The sequence below is a fragment of the Prionailurus bengalensis genome, chromosome A2 (genome assembly GCF_016509475.1).
Source record: "Prionailurus bengalensis isolate Pbe53 chromosome A2, Fcat_Pben_1.1_paternal_pri, whole genome shotgun sequence".
NCBI lineage: Eukaryota > Metazoa > Chordata > Mammalia > Carnivora > Felidae > Prionailurus > Prionailurus bengalensis.
In genome coordinates, this window is record NC_057348.1 from 46,626,086 (window position 1) to 46,651,963 (window position 25,878).

The 25,878-nt window shown below is 45.1% G+C and overlaps 1 protein-coding gene across 6 annotated transcripts in view; it reads left to right on the top strand.

The window, feature by feature from the left end:
* ITPR1 (inositol 1,4,5-trisphosphate receptor type 1) overlaps positions 1-25,878 on the top strand; it is a 328,207-nt gene that overhangs the window by 252,390 nt on the left and 49,939 nt on the right. For all 6 annotated transcript variants that reach the window (XM_043587979.1, XM_043587980.1, XM_043587982.1 and 3 more), the window contains 8 exons: positions 1,917-2,097; positions 3,820-4,073; positions 9,798-9,998; positions 11,543-11,653; positions 13,810-13,905; positions 16,403-16,525; positions 17,610-17,714; positions 20,549-20,741. In XM_043587979.1, coding sequence (XP_043443914.1) covers positions 1,917-2,097; positions 3,820-4,073; positions 9,798-9,998; positions 11,543-11,653; positions 13,810-13,905; positions 16,403-16,525; positions 17,610-17,714; positions 20,549-20,741 — 1,264 coding nt within the window. The remainder of the gene's footprint in view (positions 1-1,916; positions 2,098-3,819; positions 4,074-9,797; positions 9,999-11,542; positions 11,654-13,809; positions 13,906-16,402; positions 16,526-17,609; positions 17,715-20,548; positions 20,742-25,878) is intronic.

Genomic DNA, 25,878 nt, shown 5'->3' on the forward strand with positions numbered 1-25,878 from the left:
GAATAAGCAGTTGCCTGGGTTGCTGCTTCAGGGAGGATTATCAGAGATGGCTTCACTGAGGAGGTGATGTTACTAGGGGACCCAGCCACGGGAAGAGCCATGCAAAGCAAGGAAGAGCAAGGCGGTGGCACTGAGCATCTGCCACAGTATTAGCCCATTAACCCATTCTCTTGGGTCAGGGTCATAAGGATAAATGGCTACTTTAGTAAAACATCATTAGGGTGATTATTGAATTACTATGTCTGTCCTTACCAGGCTGCCAATTTCATGGGAAGGCAGCAGGGTCCAGGCCCCTTTTTGTTCACTGTTGTTATCTTCTGCGATGGGCGTAGTGTCCAACTCATGACAGGTGCACAGTAAATACCGGATGGATGAACAGATAGATGGATGCATAGGTGCATGGATGAAGGGGTAAATGAATGGAACGATGGATGAAGTAATAAGAAACCTGTAAGAAAATACAAGGTGGTAAAGGGCAATCGAGGACACTAAAGATTTGAGCTTGGTTCAGAGAATGTGGGAGTCTTAGTGGACTCAGTGACACACAGTACAACCAAGCAGTAAGCAGGCAGTGACTTGTACCGGCCTTGAGAGTAGTTGGAGGGGAAAAGATAGAACCAGGAAGTACAAGTGGGAAGGATGGATCTTGTGCTGTATGTTGGAAACAACCAGAAGTAAAGAAGAACAGTGGAGGGAGAGGAAAAAGCACAATCAGGAAGTGCTTTGTAGGCAAAGGAGACTGACATTTGTCAATATAGCATATGGGCTAGTGGCTAGAAGAAGGGTCATGGTGACTGCAGTTGCCTTCTGGCAGATGGAAACATGGTGGCTTTCCCGGGGCCTGCTGAATCTGGCAGCAGGTGTGTGTTGGGAGGGAGTGAGAGATTGAGGAGTTAAGGGGTTGCAAAGGCTGGTAAGATTTTACTTTTTTCTAGGATTGCAAGCCTAGGTCTACCTTCTGTAGGGAAATGCCATCTTTCCAAATGGGGGAGGATATGAAATTGGCAGAAAGATCCAACTGAGAGAAGCAAATATATTGTTTGGAGCTTTGTTTTATTCCTCTGGAAATGACCGTATTGTATTTTTATGTAAATAATTCACAACAGCGTGGTGTTTGCAAAGGGGTGAAAAACGAACACTCATAAATGAAGTTGAGACACCATATTGTGTTTTTATATCAACAGTGTATATGATTGCTTGCAGTGGGTCCAAAAACAAATGTGCATCCAAGAGGCAAGCTACCTGTTAACTTTGAGCTTCTTCATCTAACCACTCTTTACCTGTCCTTCTAGACAAGATGTGAAAATCACCTTTTCTACAAAGATTTTGAGATCGCTCTGGCCCACTGTCCTCCTTGCCAGCTCTGAGCTTCTGTGATGTAACTGTCTGTGTAGCTCCTAGAACCCTTCTTATGTGCACATTTTTGTCTTACTTAGGGACTTGTTAACCTGGTATGGAGCCCTATAGGGGAAGGTAGCACATCTTACTCATCTGTGTATATTCACAAGGCTGTGCAGAGTTGAGGGACTCTTGGAAGTCCTTAAACACAGGACTGGACCTACAGTAATTACCAAAAAAATACATTGTTTCCTTTGTTAATGGCGTTGTTTTGCAGGGGCTTGTTTTTAGTAGGCTGGAATCTCCCCAACACCCCTTAGCATGCTTCCCAAGCCTATATGACTGCTCCATCAAAGACATCCATGGCAGGTTGCTTTGAGGTCCCTGTTTAGAAAACCTCAGGCCATACAATCCAGAGAATGATAGTGCATAGAACCATGTTTAACTTTGGTCTGAACTATAAACTGTTTGTGAGGTTTTGTTGGCTGGCTCTGATCTCCATGAGGTTTTGGTGTCCTGAGTGGGATTCAATCACTGATCTGTCACAGTGTTGAAAATCCGTGGGTTTTCTTTGGCAGCACTCCTTTTTCTGCCGGTTAACAGAAGATAAGAAGTCGGAAAAATTCTTCAAGGTCTTCTATGACCGAATGAAGGTGGCCCAGCAGGAAATCAAGGCAACAGTGACTGTGAACACCAGTGACTTAGGGAATAAAAAGAAAGATGATGAGATAGACAGGGATGCCCCATCACGGAAAAAAGGTAAGCGCTCTCCTGCGCATGGCCCTCTCACCAGCTGGACTTCTAGACTCCAAACTTTATTCTGTCTCAGGCTTTCAGAAAGAAGCACACCATTCTGGTTATGATCTAATTCTTCCTGAGTAACCTGAGCTGAATTGCTGTGCCTCGGTGTTTCTTCTTGTATAAAAAGAAAAAAAAATTAACATACCTTCTTCTTGGTGACAGGGTTTTATTGGCAGGAAATCCATTTGTAATTTTCTCTGTAATTTTTAATTTAATGTTACAAAACGTTAATGAAGATATACACTTTATTTTTTTTTTAATGTTTATTTACTTTTGAGACAGAGAGAGACAGAGCATGAACAGGGGAGGAGCAGAGAGAGAGAGGGAGACACAGAATCCAAAGCAGGCTCCAGGCTCCGAGCCGTCAGCACAGAGCCCGGCACGGGGCTCGAACCCACGGACCATGAGATCGTGACCCGAGCCGAAGTCGGACGCTTAACCGACTGAGCCACCCAGGGGCCCCGAAGATATACACTTTAAAACTGGGTGTCTATCCTTTGTCAGCTAATTCTCTGTTATGTTAAAAAATATTTGAAAGTTTCTAAAGTTGTATGCATGATGTCACTTAAAGAGAAATAATAGTTAGATGCACCAGGGTTGGAGTAAAATGGCCGTGAGCAGGTGACTTAGCCACTCTGAGTCTCTCTCTTTTTTTTTTTTTTTTTTTTTTTTATGTTTAGAACTGGGTTTCTGAGCCACAGTGCATTTGGCATTTGGAGAATTCGTTGCTGGAGGGGGCTGTCCTGTGCACTGTAGGATGTTTAACAGCATATGTTAAACAGCGTACTCTACCCAGTAGATGCCATTAGCCTGCTCCCACTGCCAACTGAAAGTGTCTCCAGATTTTGCTAATTGTCCCCTGGGTGGGGATGGGGGAAAATCAGCCTCAGTCTATAACCACTGGTCTAGAATCGGAATTAAGAGAAGAAGAAAGGTTAATATTTGCTAAGTGCTTCCTATGAACCAGGTACTGTTCAAAGTCCTTTATTACATCCTTTAGTTCACTTATAACTGAAGTTAACCCTGTAAAATAGATAGGATTGTTATCCCCATTTTACTGATGAGGAAACTGAGGCACAGAGATTAACTTGTCCTTGTTAAGGCTATGTAGCAAGTAGGCAGCAGAGCCAGCATTCAAACCCAGGCAGTCTGGGTGCAGAGTGTCACCTTCTTAAAGCTAATGCGTATTTACCTCACAGGGTTACTCTGAGGATTAGATGAGAAAATATACATCAGGTGCTTAACCACAGTGTCTCCACACTTAATAAAGGGCTCAGTCAGTTGTCATTACAATAGCAGTAATTACAGTTGGAATCATTGATATGTTGACTCTCCCAGAAGCTTCTCCGGGTAGAATTTACTGATGTTCTCCCTGTTTTACAGATGAGGACACTGAGGCCCAGAGCCATATAGGTTTGTGAGGCTGACAAAGCTGATGCTAAGGCTTTTCCTCTAAAACACAGAGCAAGCATAGATGAAATGTCAGAGCCGTGAGCAAGTTGGCATGGCTTGACTCAGTTTTAATCCTAAGGACTAAGAGAAGTGACTTCATGGAGTATTTTGCCAGCCTTGAAGATTTATATGAATACCAGAACTTAGATATTTGAACCTCTTCTTTCATGCAGTGAATAGTACTCCTGAGGCGTGAGCAGCATTGATCATCTCACGTTTGCATTCCAGCCAAAGAGCCCTCAACACAAATAACAGAAGAGGTCCGAGATCAGCTCCTGGAGGCCTCTGCTGCCACGAGGAAAGCCTTCACCACCTTCAGGAGGGAGGCTGACCCCGACGATCACTACCCATCTGGGGAAGGTGCCCAGGCTACGGCGGATAAGACCAAGGATGACCTGGAGATGAGTGCGGTCATCACCATCATGCAGCCCATTCTCCGGTTCCTGCAGCTCCTGTGTGAAAACCACAACCGAGACCTGCAGGTGAGGCTGGGCCCTGGGAGTTGCAGCTCCTCAGAGCTGCCGGCAGCCTCAGACGTCTCAGCTCCTCTCCCTGCCACCAGCATCCTTGAGTTGAGGGCCCAGAATGGTTCTGACATATGGGCAACTGAGGTGTTTGTCTCTCTGTCTTCCACACCATCTCCTCAGGGACAGGAACCAAATCTCTTGTTCACCAGTACAGGTGCCTACTTCGTACATATTTAAACGTGGGTATGTACCTCTGTGTGCGTGCATGTGGTAGCATGCCCCTGTTTGGCACAGGTAAAACTTGGATGGATGGATGGATGGATGGATGGATGGATGATTAAATATACGAGACTTAGAAAATCTGACACATAGAAAGTTTCAATTCATTTAAGCAATGGTTGGTTGAATGAAGTGGCCTACCAGGGTTTACACAAATCGGTGCTCAAATATATGTGTTGAACTGATTACTCCAGAAATCTTCTGTTCACTTTTTTATTATTGTTGGAAAGAAAACAATGGCCAATGTTTATCAGGCACTTAGGGTATGTTGGATACTAAGTGTTGCTGATCCCCTTGTACTTGTTTTACAGATGAGGGAACTGAGGTTCAGCGGACATAGTTAGGGAGTGCAGAGCTGGGACTTGAACCCAGACCATCCGGGAGATGGTAATGCTCATGTGTTAAAGAACTACGTTAAGATAGCATATTTTCTCCTTTGCAAAGTTTGCCCACCAGCGAAGCCTATATGGAACGGCTAAGGGTGGATTCCAGAGATAAGTTTCTTTTTACTGAATGGTAATAGATCTGTGGAGCCCCTCACTGCTTAGGAGAAGCATGCTAGAGTACCAGGTCCTTGGCCATTGCCTGGTTTTGCTGTTGGCTTTTGGGAAAAACACCCTTCTGTGCCTAAAAGGGATTGAGGATTAACAAGAAAAGTGTGTCTGAACAACTCTGCTAAGATAGAATATTTTCTCCTAAAATAAACAAGTTGGCAGTGATACTTTAGTTCTTTGAATAATGATGGTATGAAAAGAAAATTCCAGTCCACACGTGGCAAGTTAAAGGTGCTGTCTTAAAATATTTGTATTGCTGACTTTATCAGATGATTTGATGGCCTTTCATATGTCACCTGTAGCCAGACCATTCAGGGTCAGGGCCATAAATCCCTCATACTTAAAACTTGCCACAGAGTCTCTGCCTGGAGAAGTTGAGTAAGAAATTACATTGTTACATGGTAAGACAGAATAATGAAATGTAACTGGGTGAACTCTGCACTATTAATTACTTCTACACTGGTTTTTATTTTTAATCACATTGGTCTGAAGAGCCTGAGCTTTGAAAAGGGAGGTGTATCCAAGGTCATCATCAATTGGCCAGATTTGGCCCATATTTAAATCTGAAAGAGTTTTCCCTAACCCCCATTGTCTTCCATTTTGCTGTTCATTCACTTCCTCCATTGACCTTCCCCGCTTGATCCCTCTCTGTGTCTGAGTGTGGGATCCTGGCTGTTTTTTTTTTCCTTGCCTGTTGCTCAAATATTCCTACTTTGGACTTGGACCATGTTGGCCCTAGATCCACTGGCCTGGGAACTGTGTAGCTCAGTCGGGTTGAACAAAGTACTCATGACTCAAAGATGCAGGGATTGGTTATTGTCTCATTGGCTGGTGTTCTTGTGTCTGCAGGCCAGCTCTGTCCTTTCCACCTTCCATACGTACACCATTAGTCACAAGGGAGACTGGCCACGGGAGTGTGAATGACACCAGGGAAAGCCAGGCTGTCCTACCAGCAGGAAAGCAAAGTCATTTGTGGCATCTTTGTGGATGGGGGGACCTCCCTGCTGCTGGGGCTATTTCTAGGCTGAGCTGAGTGGTCAGAGCCCTGTACTGTTCCCCTGTACTGCTGTCACTGGTCTCCACCAACCTCGGGCTCTGGAGGGAAGTGGGTTGAGACTGTGCCTGTGCATGTATGTTTATTTCATCATCTCGGTGAATACCTGCTCTGTGCCTGGCATTGGTGGCAATAGAGACCTCACCCTTTCCCTCACAGACCTGAGAGTCTAGGGCAGGAGCCACCCGGGGAAACCCAAGATTGCTGTGCAGCATGCTGAGTGCTGTCGTGGTGTCATCTTAGGGGTTTTGTGGGTTCAGAGCAGGCAGACCAGCCCCCTTTGCTGGGTCTAGGAAGGCTTCTCAGAGGAGCTCATATCTGCTGAGTCCTGAACTAACACAAGACTACCTTGAGTAAAATCCCTCCACAGATGTTGGAGAGGCCGTCCTGATGGTTCTGGTTTCGCACACCTGTTCTCACGGCCCCCTGCCCACCTCTTGATTTCACGTCTTCACCAGCACATGCACATCCCGCTGTGGAAGCAGAGTAAGGCTTTCATTGCTAGAGTTCACCTTTTCTCATCTGGAAGTCATCACAGTTTCTATTTTTCACCTTAGCTCGTCACGAAACTCTGCTTTGACCTAAGGCCCTAAGAACCCCATGGGCAGAAGGACCTGTTAATGAGTCCGTTCATACACTTGATTCTCCAACACATTGCTCTATGGAAAACAGTAGTATTGAGTGAAAGGGGAGTATATAGTATATTTTAGTGTGTGTGTGTGTGTGTGTGTGTGTGTGTGTGTGTATTTTTTTTTTTTTTTAGTCTTAGCAACTTAAAAAAAAAGTCTTAGCAGCTTAATCTTTGAAAGTATCATAAAGATTATCCAAGTCAGTGGTGTTACACTTTTTGGTTTTGGCCACAGAATCCTCTGTTTAAGATCTTATGCAGAAATGTAGTAAGTAAAGCAGATGAAAGCCAAACTTCTCTGTTCAGAGTAGAAACTACAGATGACAAGAACTTTCCTTTTCTCCCTTACCTACCAGAGCCCTGAGAGGCAGGGCATTCTGGGTTTCTCCTATAGGGCCCAGTTGGAAAACCAATGATCTTAAACCAGTGGTTCACAAGGATGAAGGTTAGAATCATCTAGAGATGTTGATAAAATTACATTTGTAGAAATCTTGTTCTCAAAATTACGGTTTTGAGCGGGATTCAGCTACTCTGAACACCACCCTGTTGGCTGTGTTCCAGACCAGATGGTGGATCTCTGGGTCACGGTTTTCTTGTGTACCAAAGGGAGGAGAAGACATTCTCATGAGGACAGAATGATTGCCTCCCTGGTATAAACAAGTGGAGATAAACCCTGAGGAGAAGGAATCCAGCCTTTTGAATTTGCCCAGCATTGCTTGTCATATTTATAACCTTAACTTTCCTGTTGGTAAATGCTCAGTAGAGATAAGGCCACTGCGTTTGGCTTTGCCAAACAGGCAGTGGCTGCCTTAAGCAAGCTTCATTCACATTAGTAAGAAACTTGGTGGGAAGGACTATTCTTGAGCCATTTTGCCTGTGCTTTTGAACCTTCCCCTGAAAGGTTGGCTTTGCTTTTCACCTGGGTTACGGAATGCAGGTCTCTGGCCACTGACAGCTGTGTGAGAACAGACTTGAAGTCTTTCATTTCTTAATTCACACATATCAACTTGGCCCCTTGCCCTCCAAGGAAGACCACAGAAAGAACAGGTCTTCTCCAGCCTAAACAAGGCAGGGTACTGTGCACTAAGGGTGAGATCTATTCCCTGAACATGGAAACAGTCCCTGTGAGCCTCCTAGTGAGTGACACCCATCTATTTTTGTAGAGGACAAAAGGAAATGGATCTGAACTAGGGAAGGAGACATTGTGGCTCAACACCCTGCAAAAACCATGAGCTATGGGAGAGGCTTTCAAGAAAGGGCAGCCAGCTGTCTTCATGGGGAGTTGAAACATAACAGCCTTGAAGACTTCCTAGGTCTCCTTTCCTCCATCCCTTCAATTTAATTCAGATTATTTTAGCCAGTGTTGATGAAGCACCTGGCATGTTCTGGTCCCTGTGCCTGCTGCCAGGCACCCCGTGCTGTCAGCATGGTCCTGGGCAGAGCTGACAGACATCTCTATAAGCACATCACAAAGTGTAAGGAAGGCCAAGAGAGGTGTGTGCCATTTCTGATCTTGTTGGAGTCAGGATGGAGACTCAGACGGGCTGCCTGAAACAAGTGACTTGAGACCCCATCCTGAAGGAAGAGGAGTCATCAGGGTGGCAGGCAGAGAGAATAGCGTGGCTAAAGCCCCAGAGGAAAGAGAATGAGGAATACTCTTAAACACGAGTTTAAGAGGCAGATGGCCTGGAGAGCCATGCTATGAATTTCAGCCTTGGACAGCCAGGCTGTTTCCTGTTCTCTTCCTGAATACATCTCTATTCCTCTCTGCATGATAAGGGGCTCAGCTAGGCCCTCCAACAAGTAGCACCTTCCCTGGGCAGCTGGGTCGAGGAATGGCTGTGGGACCCTACTGTGGCTTTCCATGGCCCTTAGAAAAACAATCCCCTTATGAAAGCCCACATGGTTCCAAATCATCTGTCCTTTGCTCCACCGCCCTTTCAGACCTGGAAGATTGTTCAATTTTTAGACTAATTAGACAGACGAGCATAAAGGACTAAAGTTATGTGGGGGCTATGGACAACAAACCAACTGGTTGGTTGTATCTTTCCAGTCATTCTTCTATATTTTTGGATGGGAGCAGTGTATACATATTAATTTGCTATTTACCTTCTAGTTTTTTTTAACTTTTAACAGTATGTCCTAGAGATCTTTCCATTTTGGCAGATATTGACCTCACTTGGTGTTTCTAAATTCTAATAGTAAATGATGTTGATATGCTATAATTTATTTAACTACTCCCCATTTGATGGGTGTTTAGGTTGTTTCCAGTTCTTGACTATTATAAGCAGTGCTATAGTGAACTTCCAATACATACTTTGTGAATAGAAGTCATTATTTTATAGAAGTGGAATTACCACATCAAAGGTATCTTTGACATTTATTTTATCTTTTGTTTGTATCTTTTTATATAGTACCAGTCATCTATGGTAAACGTAACTTTTATAGTTTTGCTTAAAAGAATATTTGCAGTTAATTTTTGCTTCTTTTTAAGAAGAGTCACTGACAAAAATCTCCTCTTCATCAAAATAGACTCTGCTTCGTGAGGTGGTTGAATGTGGTTTACTTGATTTTATGGAGGAAGTACCTGCTCTTACATCTCTTGTTAACATGATCTGTTTAGCTGGAGAACATATATTTGGGCACAAGCACACAAACGTTTACTCATCCCTGCCCCTTCCTTTAAGAATTAATGGAAATAGCCAAAAAAAGACAACCTAGGTTCCTGCCATGGCAGTGAGCTCAGGTCAGCTTATGACACCTTATTTTGTGATGAGCCATCCCCAGTACTAGGCTGTAGGCATTCAGCATCCAGACTACACCATCATCTTTTAAACATAACCATTGCCTCTTGAAATGTCAAATGCCTCTGAACCTAATACTTGCTGGGAGGAGCATGGGCTGGAGTGGGAAAGAGAGAAAGGAGAACTCTGAAAGGCTTTAGGCATCTGAAGTGGGCTGTCAAAGAGGACCCTTCCTCCCCCAGCATCACATAGAAAAGCACCTTGGAGAACAAGCTCCTGTGTTTGGTGGCCATTGCCATAGATCAAGTCCACAGTTGACCATGTTGGGGGCTCTTTTCTCCGGTGCTGCATCTCTCTTCATAACTGCTGATCAATTCTGGACATCAACCAATTAGATACTAGCAAAATGTCACTATGTATGACCTTTTCCCTCTTCTCTCCTACTTTGCTGCCCCGATACTGGGGACTGCCCAATTGTAGAACTTCCTTCGTTGTCAAAATAACAAGACCAACTACAATTTGGTGTGTGAGACACTACAGTTCCTGGACTGTATTTGCGGAAGCACTACTGGAGGTCTTGGTCTTCTCGGGCTCTATATAAACGAAAAGAACGTAGCCCTTATCAACCAAACCCTGGAAAGTCTGACTGAATACTGTCAAGGACCGTGCCATGAGAACCAGGTACCTCCATTTTTATTTGGGGGTGGGGAAAAAACAAAGTTCATCATTTTGGAAATGTTATTGACAGGAACTAGTTCAGAAGTCACACAGCATTTGCCTATTGGACTAGGAGGTCGCAACAACTAGAGATCTTTTTTCCAGCAGTCAAGAAGGAGCTTTGGTGCTTTATTATGCTTCAAGATTTGACCTAACCACAGGCATTGGAGGACTTATCCTTGGTCTCCATGCTTGGCTTGGCTTGGCTTGGCTTGGCTTGAATGTCCAAACTTAACTAACTTGACTAGAGATAAATAATAAAGTTGGTGTTAAATTAAGACACACAAGAACTGGGCTCTATTTTGAACACTAGGAAAGCTACTTAATGGAAAAAGATTGAAACCTACCTAGAGAGAGAAACCTTGCTACACACAAGACAGCTTGAAAACAGTATGAGAAAATGTTTGGTTGAAATTTAAACACCACATTCAGAGAAAAGAATGAATGACCCATTAGTCTTGATTTTGGCCTCTCAAGAAGTAGATTTTTGGAGGGGAACCCAACGGTTCCTAGAGTAAAACTGTTGCTTTTATCCATGACATATTGCAAACTTTGTGAGTTTTTGAATTGATACTAGGATGATTATGATTTTTAACTCAACTGAGCTCTGTCCTGGGGGATAGATGGACCCGGAAATTGCTAGTCCTAAATCCAGTAGACAGGGAAGGTGTGATACGCTATGTTACATGGGGAACAAGGCCAGGACCTTCACTCAGGGGAGAAAAATGCTTTACAAAAGGGACAACCTTTTGTTTTTCAAACACACCTGGTCATAGTTGGCTATAAGTACCAGGCTCGCTTGTTGTTGGATCCACTTTCCTCGCCTGGTTCACTGGTGAGACAGATGGTATAGTCAAAGTTAAAATGAAAAGGAACAAAAAAAATTTACAGCAGGCTTGGAGGAAAAGGCTTTATCTAACATCTAAGTGAATTTCCTTATAACCTCAAGTTTGCTTTTCTGCCAAACATGGGTCTGTCAAAAGGAACATACTAGAGTGGATTCTGTTGCAAATGGGGACCTTACCTGGAGGAAGATGATTAATCTTGGTATTGTGTGAATTAAACAGGAAACTTGCTTTCCAGGCTTAAGTCTTAAGCAAAAGTATGCAATACGAAAGCCGAGTGATGTAGAGAGAATGGAACACACCTTTAAAGGGGAAAACAGGGCTCAGAACTCAGAATCAGTCACACACTGTATTTTCCCTTAAGAACAAAAGCCAACTGTATTGCACTATTTGGATTAGACACGACTAATTTATCAGTTACAGTGCATGGGGACTTTCCTGCTGTTTACTGTTAATTCTGAAACTAGCGATTTTCATCTGTCTTTTATTTTTACCACTTTCTCACGGAAAATTTGCAGCTCTCCCCTAGAGACATTACTAGGAGTGGCACGCATTGTGTTGAAATAGCAGTTGAGCCTGTTGGCTTTTGACATCTGATTTATGACCAGCATTTGTGTAAAGATCTGTGTATGTGTGTGTTTGTGTGTGTGCGTGTTTTCTCAGAACTGCATAGCCACCCATGAATCCAATGGCATTGACATCATCACAGCCCTGATCCTTAATGACATCAATCCTTTGGGAAAGAAGAGGATGGACCTTGTATTGGAACTGAAGGCAAGTAGGAATTGAAAGCAAAAGACAGGAGCATGTGAAAATAGTTACTTTGTGTTTTGCCTCAGCACGTGATATGGTCAGTGTTATGAAACTAAATACAGTTCTCTTAGATAAGTGAATGGTCCATGTTGTAAGTTCTGACTGAAATGCAGAACTTCAGTCTGGCCCTCCAAATAAGAGTCTTAAGACAGGATACTCCTGGGGCGCCTGCATGGCTTAGTTGGTTAAGTGTCTGACTTTGGCTCAGGCCATGATCTCACAGCTCGTGGATTCGAGCCCTGTGTCAGGCTCTGTGCTAACAGCTCAGAGCCTGGAGCCTACTTCAGATTTTGTGTCTCCCTCTCTCTCTCATTTTCCTTTCCCCACTCATGCTCTGTCTCTCTCTGTCTCTCAAAAAATAAAACATTAAAGATTTTTTAATTAAAAAAATAAAGACAGGATACTACTTCTGATGTTGCTTTCTTAAGCATACTCCTCAAAAAACAAAATAAAACCCTCATTTGTACCCAGAGCTTCCAAAGATTCTTTAAGAGTCCAAAGATTAAACTTGCAACCTGTCTTGGTGTCTAAAGTGTATTTCAAAATGTGTTGGCCTCACTGAGCACATTTCCTTTTTAACTGTTCCCATGTTGGGTCATGTTGAGATCCGTCCTCTATCTTACGCCCATATGCAACAGGGAACTTTTTGTCATCACCACAGAAGAGCCTAGAACTGCAGGGTTTAGCTCTAAAGCTGATCTGTATTGATTGCATAAACAGTGTCATAGGAAAGAGAGGTCACTAGGGAAGATGTTAACACAGAAGTCCACAGGAATTGCACAGTTATTTTTATTTTTCCTTCATTGTTTAGAGCTAAGACTCCAAACGGATCATTGATTTGGGTGTATGATTTAAATGGATTTTTTTGTATGTGAGCTATTTTTACTTCCTTTGACAAATTGTGTTGTAGAATTGACTTGAACATTATTCAAGCTCATGTGCCGGGCTCCCATTTATCAGAATGTACATAATGAGAGCTTGAAATGACCAGAATTTCATATGCTACTGATCAGCGTTTCAGTGACTTTTCCAACTAATCTCGTAATCTGTGGATTATGATAGAAATGTGTGTGCTCTGAAAAGCCATCAGTTGGTAGCACAGCATCCTGATTGAATTGCTGTAACCTGTACTTGGGGAGGAAAAAAATACTGCCCTCTCTTAACATAGCATACCAAGAACTTTACAGTCCTGTACACAAAGAACCATACAGGTTATCCTAGGCTCAGTCCCTAAAATGAGGTCAAGCCAAGAAGTGCAGGATGTGGGCACGTGAAAACTCTGATCTAATGGGAAATTAGGATTTGGCATATATACGGTTCCTTTGGGTCACTTTTGTTAATTGCTGTCGGCTGTGCTCCAGTTATAATATTGGGGGTTATGAGAGCTGATAGCATTATTTTTAAAAAGGGAGGAATTACCTTAATTGACTGCCTCCTCTGCCCTGCAAGGCTGAATAACAAGGTTTATAACCACACCTGCCCTGAAGGCTCGTGGGTCTATATAGCAGATTCTTTCCAACCACAATCACCATGAGAGTGCCAACACACACCCACAAGACCCTTAAATTTCCAATTTTGGGGCACCCGGGTGGCTCAGTCAGTTGAGCATCTGACTTCAGCTTGAGTCATGAGTTTGAGCCCCACATCAGACTTACTGCTGTCAGCATAGAGCCCGCTTCTATTCCTCTTTCCCCTCCCCTCTCTCTGCCCCTCCCCCCATTTGCGCGCGCGTGCGCGCGCTCTCTCTCTCTCTCTCTCTCTCACTCTCACTCTCTCACTCTCTCTCACCCCCCCTGTCAAAAATAAATGAACATTTAAAACAATTTCCAATTTCCACCAAGACTTATATAAGGTAGCATTAGGGAGAAAGTATGCCCAAACAACTATGTTCCTCTTTGACCCAAATCAGAGTCCACGGACATGGTTTTGGGGTCTGTAGTAGCACGTTCTCTGTTGCATACAGGTGGTTTTTGCTGTCCTAGACCCACAGGTCTTCCATGGGATAAAACGCTCGTTTAGCCAGGGTGCAGGGCTTGCACCGATGGGGCACACACATTCAGGCCAGTACCCCCATGCTGCTCCTCTCCATTTCCTCCTCCCTTTCTTTGTCCAATTAGAACAATGCTTCCAAGTTGCTGCTGGCCATCATGGAGAGCAGGCACGACAGCGAGAATGCAGAGCGGATACTTTACAACATGAGGCCAAAAGAACTGGTGAGTTGAATGGCTGGTCTCCCAGCCATGACTCCTTGCAGAGAGTCAGAACAGCATCTGTGGCAGAAAAGGAACCTGCTTCCTTGAGCTTTCTTAAAGATGCCACAGATCACAAATATAAAGACAACATTGGATTCAGGTCTACGACTCGGCTGGAAAAGTGAAGTACTACTTTGAATAAGTGGCATCTGCCCTCTCCCTGCTGCATAGCTGCCAGCGGCAGCCACCCTTGCCTGTTGTCCCTCCTGCAAGATGGTGCAGCGAGCAATCTGGAGGCCTGGCTTTCCCTTTCTGGTGGCTCACCTTGGGCAGGCTCCTGACTGCTCTGCACCACAGTTTCCTCATCCCTTAAAGGAAGATGATGATGTCATGCAGGCCTGAGGGCTGTCGAAGATGAGACAGTTCGCATCAGGCCCTTAGCCCAGTGCCCAGTGCCCTCCGTGACTTGTAGCTCCTTCCCCCTCCTTCGTTCTTCACTGCTGCTCTCTGTACCTTGTCTGTGTCCAGACCTAGAGAATCCCCATCTCTTCTGGCTGCCAATAGTTTGGACAACAGAAGAATGTTTGTTGGGAGCTGATGTTCTGAGGGCTTTTTTTTTTTTTTTAATATATATAGGAAAAACCAATCTTGCTTATTTTTGCAGGGTGATATTCACGATGGGCTGTGACTTCCAGGGCAGGGGTTAGCGCTACAACCTGTGAGACAGGCAGTTCTCAGAGACCATGAGACGGGCTGAGGAGAGAACTCTATTTGGACTTCTTCCCACACAAATAAACTGTAACCGACAGAACTAAATGAGGGCACTAAAACTTTTCTCTCGCCTGGTGACCTGTGTGCGCTGGGGGCCGGGCTAAAGTCCCTTCATGTATTCCTTGAAATAAAGTTAACAGTGAGCCCAGCTCTTTGATCTCTGAGGTCAGGAGTGAGTTCTCAGCCTGAGATGGATGTCCTCCCTGAGTTTACATAACAACTTATGTAACAGGCTTGGGGGGAGCTCCAGGTGTCCCTCGTGAGTAGGACAGAATAACTTCGCAGAGACCCCATTCCAACTCTCATAGACCAACAACACCTCCCTGCCTTGATGGGATTAATGTCAGCCCCCAGGGTCACGCATGCCACAGACTCCTGGGATGCCCCCTTGTGGTTGGGGAACATCATTCACAGCTCACAGGAAGTCAAGGGCTTGCTGGAACAACTGGGTTCTAAGAATTCACATAGAAGAGAAACTAATGTCCAGGACACTTCTGCACATCTGTGCATGCATCCGTGTGAATTCTGGCACTCGTTCCATGCAACATGCTGTCTATTCAATTTGGTATTAGAACTAACAGGAAATCGAGCTCAGAGAGCGGGAATCTCAAGGATCTTTTCTCCAAATTTATTTTTCAGGGCCTGACCCGGTGTCAGTACAGAAATGTACGGCCCTCTGCATGCTTGGTCTTGGATAATGAGAAATAATTCGGGGTAATAGCGTTGTGGCAATGCAGGAAGCTGAAATGCCTTCTGAATCATTAAAGAAAATGATTAATTTTCAGTTCAACTTAGGGGTTGAAGGCATTTTGTTCTTATTCTTTGATTAAATCTTGAATGATTTGTTCATTTGATAAACATTGGCCAGGCCCTACTTTGTCCATGGCGTTTTTCTGGGCACCAGGGAGGGATTGAGAAATGAGGAGACCCAGCCCCTGGGCACTGGGTAGGGCACTGAGGTAGGTGGGAGCAGTAGACAAGTACAAAAATTTACTAGGGAATGTGCTCTGAGCGTGAAACCAGTGACATGCATGGGTCCTCTGGTAGCACATTTGAGATCAAGTCTCAGCTCATTAGCCATATGATTTCAGGAGTGCCTCTTTACTGCCCTGAGTCTGTTTCCTCATCCGTAATAACTGGGAATTGTTGATATTTCATAAAATGAGGATGAGTATTAAATTCCCCAAAAGAATGTTGAAATACTAAACACAGTGTGCTTGGCACGGAGAAAGGCCTGAGTAGATGTTATTTGTTGATGGTGTTATTTTTACATGGAATAGGGACAGAGAAACGTAGATGGGAAAATGTGGAATTGGAGATGACAGTTTGGCTAGCTCTTGCTAAAGGTTAGTGGATTTCCTACTAGTTGTCCCTTGAAATGGCAAAGGTCGGAGGTTGGAGAAAGATGGTAGGAGGGAATGTGGAGATAGGAAAAGTCTGGCTTCTTGTCTACATTTGTGTCATATTTTATTGTTTCAGGGAACTTCTATAACCATTGTCCCCTTCTAAGGAGACATAATACCTAGTTATAGCACCCGGGTTTAATTTCTTATGTCCACGGAAGTTGATTGGTAGAGACTGCCCGTGACCGTGTTGAGAAGGATTCTGAGGCTGTGTCCAAACCTGATAGGAAGCAAATGCTGAGCCTGATGAGCACTGTCTGCCCCAAGAGGGCAGACTCTAAGATGGCAGTCCTGTGTGGGTCTTCCTTGAAACAGGAGCTTCCTTTGTTTGACCACTCTTGCAGGTGGAAGTGATCAAGAAAGCCTACATGCAAGGCGAAGTGGAATTTGAGGATGGAGAAAATGGTGAGGACGGAGCTGCCTCCCCCAGGAACGTGGGGCACAACATCTACATATTAGCTCATCAGGTATGACCTGTCCCTGGGTCCCCGCGTCAGGCACGGTTTGCCTTCACTGCCAGAATTCCCAGCAGAATGTGCGCTTCAACTTGGTTCTCCCCTAAGGGTTTAACCTGGGGCTGTTTGTATTCATGGTGATGTCGTTCACAGGTACTCGTGGCAGCCTGACCCAATGTCCCGCGTTCCAGGGCTCTTCCATTTTCCCATGGGAGGGTCGTGTCCTTGGAAATCCCCACGTTTCTTAAAAGCCTTCGCACTGAGCCTTGACACTTACATAGTTTATAACTGTGTTTGGAGACAGTTGAAAGGAGTCTTAGGCTTTTCATAAATATTGATGAGTCTATCTTAACAATCTAAGAAATAAACCTCAGCTGCCTTGCCTCCTATCACGTTTAAAAATCTTTGGGAGCTAACCTGTCATTATGAGTTCTTTGTGTTTGCTTTTGGGGGGTGGGGGGTGGGGAGTAGTAATTCTTCCTACCCTGGCACCAGAATGCCCTGTTTCATAACTCTCTTCCCAAGTGTCTGGGCTTTTGAAGATACTTTCTTTTTCTGGAGGCTGATATGCCTTGAGCTCGCTGATGTGTGTGGGCAGCTTGTAACTCTGCTGCAGGCTTGTGCTTCCTGTCCCTTTCACCTCGCTGGGCTAGAGGACTTAGGAATAAAGCAGTAACAGTATTGGGTGGGATGGTATGCCCTGCTACGGCGTGCTGGCAGAAGAAGAGAAAACCATCTCCTGTCCCACATCTCTTCCACTACCCATGTTTTGCCACTCAGTGGGTTTCAGAACTTTCTGAGTGGAGACCTGTGTGGCTGTACAGAAAACCCCATCTCTCTCCCACGTGGCTGAAGAAATTGGGGGAAAGTGGGACCTCATGTGGGCATGAGCTTTCTCCATGCTGTTGTCCCACGCTCCCAAAATAGCTGCTGTGCAGAGCATACCTTGACAGGATGTAGCAAACCTCCCGCCATCTTTGCCCTTCAGCTTACCACTGTGTATGATGCATTCTTTATGCCCCACAATGAAAGGGGCGCACATGTGCCCATCACAAAGTGACAGTGACTCCCCCCGTTTTCTGAACTTGTGTTCTAGTTGGCTCGGCATAACAAAGAACTCCAGACCATGCTGAAACCTGGTGGCCAAGTGGATGGGGATGAAGCTCTGGAGTTTTATGCCAAGCACACAGCCCAGATAGAGGTAAAAACAGAGGGAACTCAGGGCTCGGGCCTGTGTTGAGGGCCTGCAGTGGGCTCTGCCCTGTGCTGGGGCTGGCACACAGTCATTCATCTGAACAGCAACGTGTTGGTTATGCATTCTGACAAGGCTGTGAGGACAAGTAGAAAGTATTGTAAGAAAGTCCAGCAGAGGGACCTGCTATGGATTGTGCTGGTCACAGAGGCCTTTTCTGAAGAAAGGCATTTAAGCACAGACCTTAGGAAAAATTGGATTGAAGCAGGCAGAGCTTGGAGAGAAGAGCTTCTCACACCTGGGGAATAACGACAAGTGGAGGCCCTGAGGAGGGAGACGCTAGGGGAAGACAGGGAGCTGGAAACCGGTGACCAACACAAGGTCCGAAAGGAAAGACCGGTGGCTCTGGGCCTGCAGAATCCTGTCCACCATCCTTTTGAGAAGTCTGGATTTACTGGCAGAGCCATGCAGAACTGAGGGAGAGTTTTACAAAGAGGAATGGTACAGTCAGATCTGCATTACACATGCACACACACACACACACGCACACCCCATACCTTACTGATCCTCTGTGAACTCAATGGGGCCATCTTGCATTTTGCAGAAAGGGAAACTCTGAAATAAGACTCAGAGAGGTCGTGTCATTTGCCCAGCTAACAGTGGCAGAACTGCGGTTGTAATCCAGGTCTGGCTGACCCCAGAGCCTGTGGGTGCATTTTGTTACCTGCGTTGAACCCAGACTTGTGTCTCCAGGCTCTAGGCAGTGAGGCATGGTGTGCCTTGTTTGGCTAACAAAGACGTGCACAGATTGAGGATCATTGCTGGAACAGCGATTTTGAAGGGCTAACAGACTCCTTTGGGCCATATGAAATGTTCAGGATAGAGACTTTTTAAGAATATATTCTTACCAAATGTATCAGGTGTCTGGGCTGTTCTAATAAAATGTGTCATTTTACTGATGAGTTGACCATGGCAGCGCATGTGGGCAAATACTCTTAATTTATTGTTAACAGTGAGAAGCTTGATGGCAGCCCTGCTCTGTCCTTTGGAGCCCTTAAAAGACAGGCTTCAGGTGTTTGCAGTGTAGGATGTCAGAGCTCCTTGGTTCACTGGAGAGAAGACTGAAGCTTGATGAGGTTCCGAGGCATGAACAAGGTCACCCAGGCCTGTTAGAGCTGGGGAGGGATTGAAGTGTGTTCTCCTGACTCCCGGTTGTAAGTCTCCTGAAAAGGAGGTGTGGACAGATATGAAATGATGAGGAGAAATGGTCAGGCATGGTGTCCCTCGCTCTCAAATCCTACCCTTGGCTAGCCACCCATTTCTTCCAGTTTCCTGAAGAAGTTACCTGTGAAAAGCTGGAAAATACCCCATTACTCCCTGGGGCTTCCTCATAGAGTGCTTTGATCATGGGAGTTAGCCTGGGTGTGTCTGGAGTCTGGGACTTAGTTCTTGTCAGGGGGCCTCCAGTGTCATCGTCCTTTCCCTCTTGACAACAAAAGCACTTGTCACATCATAGTCGTTCAGCTTAGGAAGATCCAGAGGCCACTTGACTGCACAACAGGCAGACTCCAGTAAAGACGCAGTCCCTGAGCCTATCCAAATAGGAGCATCACCTGTGGGCAGGTTCCAGTCACCAATCCTCAAACCACAATTCCATTTAAATGAGGTTGACTGAAGAACCAGAATCATTATGACAGTGAAGTTTCCTGTAACCTGATCTGCAGCTAGATTGGGGAACCACTGGTCTAAAGATCGTGCCTCCCAGAATTTATAGAGGTAGGGCTGTGGGAACCTGTCTCATGTCTGAGGGTTTTTCCACTACAACTGGACCTGAGTCACTTCCCTTGCTGTGTCAGGGAGCAAAAGTGTTGGAAAAGTGAGAACCAGATCTTCTTGTAGAGGGCATTGGCCCTCACCTGACTTCTCCAGCCTCTGGGGTGAAAGAATAAAGAGAGGTCATGCTCCTATTGTACCACAACCTGTACCCCTTTTGAAATGCCAATTCCCCAGGGTGGTGACTAAATACAGTGTCCTAGAATCTGCACAATCCTGACCAGACTACCTCCTGTCTGGAGATTGAGCCATTCTAGGAAGGGCACAGAGAAAACCTGTAAGGTGTCTACTCCAGGGCTCGACATAGCTGGTTCAAAGAACAGTGAACGCTGTGCCAGTGTTAAATGGCCGTACTAGTTCATGCCCTGTACATCTTAGGTGCTGTGACATCATAGGAGGCCAATGCAACTGGATAAACCAAAATTCTCTTTTTTAAAGTTCCTATTTAGGAGAAAAAAGAAAACACCTAATTTTGCCATCAGAGAAGTTTAGGAGAGGTTTGCACCACAGTCTGGTGCTGTACTGTCCAATATAGTAATCATTAGTCATGTGTGGCTGTTTAAAATTAAATACTCAGTTTGTCAGTTGCACTAGCCACATGTGCCAGTGCTCAATGGCCACGTGTGACTAGTGGCCACCTTTTGCACGGGGCAGATGCTTAGATATAGAACCATTCCATCATTACAGAAAGTTCTATTGGACAGCCCTAGTCTAGAGCCTCATTTGGTTTTATGCACAAAACACAGTTTAAATTGAGACAAAAGTTAATCACAGTAAAAGCAATGGGTCTCAGCTTAAAAAACAAAACAAAACAAACAAAAAGTCTTCTTGGAGACTTGCCCAAACTGTTTTTTATATAAATCTGAGAGACACAGCCCAGTCTGAGAAGGCTCCAGAACAGGTTCGTATTATATTCAGTCTCGAATACTGAGCCCATGACCGATTGCAGAGATCCTCAGTGAAAGGTTTTTGAAAATGACCGTTAAAGCTCCTCTATTTTTCCACCCTAGATTGTCAGATTAGACCGAACCATGGAACAGATTGTGTTCCCTGTGCCCAGCATATGTGAATTCCTAACCAAGGAGTCAAAACTACGAATATACTATACTACAGAGAGGGATGAACAAGGCAGCAAGATCAATGACTTCTTCCTGCGGTCCGAGGACCTCTTCAATGAAATGAACTGGCAAAAGAAACTGAGAGGTGGGTCAGCACTGCATCCACAACACGTCAGAGCGATGTCCTCCTGGGGTTTCAGAGACCTCAGCTTGATGGTGGTGGGTGTGCCTCCAGTTGGACCAGAGCTAGAATAATTTACAGTACTTCTACCTCTGAGCGCCGGGCAGACCTAGATACCTTTGTAGCTGATCAATGGGCTCTGGCCTTGGGGAGGCATCTCCCCAGAAAAGTCTTCCTTCATTCACCATTTGATTTTATTTGATTGGAGAGCTCTGTGGAAGACTTTTAGAATGTCGTTTTTTGGTATCTTGATGTAGAAAATAAAAGGAAGGGAGAAAAAGCAAGGCTTTGAGCTCTCAGGATGGTGCACTTGAGCAGGAAATTCAGCCAGCTTGACTGCTCATTTACTAGCTCACCTGCTCTGAAGACACTGGTCTCTCCCTTTTACAGGTGTAGCTCAGGTTTTAGACTCTACTGTAATCATTTTATAGGCAGTGGAATCATTTGCCACATAAGACGCATCGTTGCTCACCACCTAGTCCCACTGCGATGCCTGGCCAGTCGGGCTGAAATAACTCATCTAAAACACTTTTATAGGGCTGTCCCAGAGGGCTTCTCAGCTCCTGGTTTTCATTAGGATTTTAATGGGATCCTTCAGTACTGACAGTACACTCCGCACCAACTGTTGTGACCAACTTAGAAAGGACTGTGCTTTATTTCTGTCTGTTAGTCAGGAGCCAGGTTTTTTTATTTGAAACCCTGGATTCCAGCTACAGTTGTGATCTTTTGGGCTCTTTGTGCGGGGCGGGGCTGCAGGAGTGGAAGCAGAATTGGAGGTCAGTTTCTGGGATCTTCTGTCCTCTTCCTGCCTCCCACCAGCTTGAGCCAGAACGGACCAGCCTTCACTGCATGCTTCTTTCACTTCACCAGTCTTCTCCCTACCTCCCTGCACCCTTAGGTTTGGCCAGTGGCAAAGAGGGTTGTGCACACACGTCAGCCAGAAGACCTGTTCTCATCACACCCCCACCCCACAACATTCTCACTCATCTCTAAGGCTACTTCATCATCCAGCACTTTCGAACTTAGAAAATGTTTTCTGGGGTGCATCTGGCTGGCTCAGTCAGTAGAACATACGATTCTTTATTTTAGGGTCGTGAGTTCAAGCCCCACATTGAATGTAGAGATACTCAAAATCTTTAAAAAAGGAAGGAAGGAAGGAAAGAAAAAGTAAAGAAAATGTTTCCTGGCCACACCCATTCGTTACCCAGTCCCATGCTTGGTGTCTGACCAAGAGGCCAGGAGGCCTTTAGAAGACCAGCTTGCATGTTCTCCTTGGTAGGGACTTCAGAAGATTTAGGGTGCACTTCTAACCGATATCAGTGTGTCCTTCATCCAAGCTCCTCCAGCTCAAGCGCCATGAGTAGCCTTGAACACCCACACAACACAACGCTTAGGTGAACACAGAATAAAAATAGCAAAGTAAGGTAGGCATAGACCCTATGCACTTTGCATTCTTGTGTTTTCAGCTCTTAGCCTCACTGGGGTGGTCTGCGATTCCTGCATCAAGGGATAATCCTGAATCCCCGTATCCAGACCTCCACCGTAGTTACTAAAACTGTGACTTTGCTCTGATCAGTGTATGGGTCTACTAAGACTGGTCAGGTATATTCATTCCCACAATTCTGGGAGCCTATGAAAACATAGAAATACATGCTAGGCTCTCCAGGAGGCTTGGGAACCGACAGAAGGGTTTTCACCTTTTCTTGTGAGGATAGATACCTTGTGATCACTCTTTATGAGACGGTTGTCTTCACGCAGGCACAGGAGGAAGACCTCAGCCCCAAGAGGTGGGGGAATCTCACTTCCATTCCGCTTCTGCTCCCCACTGGCTGTGTGGCCCTGAGCAGATGACTTCACTGCTCCCAGACCCCCACCTACAAAGTGGGGAATGAAGATTGATTGACTCATTGATTGTGGAGTGCTCACGTCATCATCCTTCGATGTGTGTTGCATTGTAGCTAATGCCTCCTCTTGCTTAGTCTGCCTTTGTTTCAGTATAGCTTAAACACAGCTATAGTTGTCAACTGAAAGATTTTAATTGGCTTCAAAGCTATCTGCTGGTAAGAGAAATTGAAAACAGTAACTGGATGAAACATGATATGCGTATTTAGGGAGGGGAGAAATGCCCTCGTTAGAAGTGCAATTAAAATGAAAAACACTCTTCTCTCTTAGTAGCCTGTTTCTCTTCTAATAAATCTGTAGGAAGAAAATTTCTGCTTTATTCATGAAGCTGCTTTCCCCTTTCCTGAAAGTGTCACAGAACCACCTGTGCTTTGGTACATCTGGAGCTAGGGCTCAGATGTAAAAAGTCAAGTCTGTCCCAGGCTGCTGTTGCTTAGTAATTTCTTCTGCAAATCTTATGATACTCAATTCCTATGGTCTCCTGAAGCCCTCTTCGCTGCTCTTCTCACAGAACATGCACATGTGTGTGCGCGCACACACACACACGCACACGCACAGCCCGTTCGATATGTTGACATCCTTTCTCACCCGTGCCTCTCTGACACCTTCTCCTGAAGTTCCCAGCCCCAGTGAAGTAAAACTCTGGGCTCAGAGAATGAGAAGATCATGAAAGGGGAAACAGAGGCCCGGTTACATATGCTGACGTATTCCTGTGTGGGGTTTTCCCTCATGGTTATCACACCCATCCAAATAGAGCTAGGGAATTCTGGAGTCCAGGTCCCCGAGCACAGCCCAGACACAAAGGCTGGAGAAGAGGGTTACCACATGATGCCCTGGGGTTCAGTAATTTAGACTGACCTGCCTAAATGGGATCGTGGCATTCTGTGTTTTTACTGTGAGGTAGTAGGTATATCCACTCAGCCAACTTTTACCCATCCTAAGTAGAAAACATGCTACGGAATACAGCAGGGGGGGTTCATCGGTGTTTAAGCTGTGATTCCTTCCTGTGTGAACGTACCATGTGATGGGCGCAGGCAACGCAGGCATATTTTTAAGTGGCTATAATTGAGCCGCCTGATGATGAGCAGGACTGTAATTAAGCAGTGACACGCCATGGAAGTATGGGAAAGGCAGCCTTCTGAGAAAAGGCGGGAACTGAACAGCATCTGGGAGGATAGATAGCACTTGGATAAACACAAGCCTGAGAGTTTGGGGAGAGGGAAGGTGTATTCATTTCCAATGACTACTGTAACAAATTACCACAAACCTGGAGGCTTACCATAACATACATTTACTATCTTACGTTTCCGGAGGCCAGAACCCTACAAAGGTTCTCCTCAGGCTAAAATTCAAGTGTTGTCAGGACTGTCTGCCTTCTAGAGGCTCTAGCTTTTTCCAGCTTCTAGGGGCTGCTTTTGCATTGTTTGGCTCTTGGCCTCTTCCTCCATCTGCAAAGCCAGCTGTGGCCAGGAGAGCCCTGCTCACACTGCAGGACCCTGTCTCTGACACTCCCACACCCTTCCTTTGCTTGTAAGCATGTTTGTGATTATGTTGGGCCCACTGGATAATTCAGGATAATTTCCCCATCTCCAGATCCTTAACTGTATTACATCTGTGAAGTCCATTTTCCCATGAAAGGTAACATATTTATTGATTCTGAAAATGAGGATGTGGACATCCTTGGGGGGGGTGGGGAGGGCTGCTATTTTCCCATCACACAATGTACATTAGTTGCATTATATTGCTGTATGACAACTTACCTCAAAACTTAGTGGCTTAGGGGTGCCTGGGTGGCACAGTCGGGGAAGCATCCAACCTCGGCTCAGGTCATGATCTCCTGGTTTGTGTTTAAGCCCCACATCGGGCTCTGTGCCGACAGCTCAGAGCCTGGAGCCTGCTTCAGATTCTGAGTCTCCGTCACTCTCCCCCTCCCCCTGCTTGCACTCTGTCTCTCTCTTAAAACTAAATAAACATTAAAAAATGAAAAAAACAAAAACACTTAGTGGCTTAAAACAATAAATATCTATTTCCTCACAGTTTCTCAGTGTCCTGAGTTTGGGAGTGGCTCAGCTGGGTTGTTCTGACTCAGGGTTTTTCATGAGGTTGCGGTCAAGATGGCAGCCAGGCCCTCCTCATCTGAAGGTTTGATGGACCTGGAGGACCCATTTCTCTGCTCACTCACGTGGCCATTGGTAGGAGGCCTCATTTCTTGTACACCTGGGCCACTCTGTAGGGCTGCTTGAGTTCCACACAAATTGGTGGTTGGTTTCCTCAGAGCACATGACTGAGGAGAGGTAAAGGAGGAAGCTGCAGTGCCTTTTATGACCTAGTCTCAGGAAACACGCCCATCACTTCTGTACTGTCTTAGAAGTGGTGACTAAGTCCAGCCCACACTCAAGGGAAAGGGGATAAGCTGCACCCCTTGAAAAGGAGAGGATCAAAGACTTTGGGGACATATTTTTGAAATAGCACGGGGACAGTGCACAGAGGCTCAAGGTACCACATGCATTCAGGGAGCATCACTAGACTGGGATGTAAAGGTGGCCTATCTGGGGAAGAGAAGCAGGAGAAAAAAGAGTCTGGAAAATTAAATGGGATCACAGTTTCATGTGTAAATAGAAGACAGTGCATGTCAAGGTTGGTCTCTAAGTATCTTTTTGCACCTGGATAGATACTTAGTTGATTTGAAGGACTGAATATTCATCATATTCAGAATGATACTACAGTTCAAGTGTGTTAGCTTTATAAATACATGATTTATTTGTGAGCTGCATGCCATAGTTGAGGGTCATTTATTACAATTAAAGCATCCTACAGTGGCTGCTCTCATATTTGATATTGAGAGCCCCTCTGAAGAGAATTTTGGCTTACATAGACCATTACTGAGCTTTGCCATTTCCTATTTTTCTTTTACTCCATACGAGCTTTTTACAAATATGCAAACGTGGAGAGGACATTATAAATTCCCATGTACCCACCGCTCAGTTTCAACCATTACCAACCCTTTGCCATTCTTGCCACCCAGCTCTTCTGGAGTCTACATATCCAGATCAGAAATGGGCTTCATTCCCAGAAGAAACACTAGTATCTATTGTTTCCAGGGCAGATGATTTGTCATCTTAAATTTGTTTCACCACTTTGCTTTTAAAAAAAAAAGTTAATTGTTACTGAAGGTTGACTGAATTCTGGTCAGCTCCTC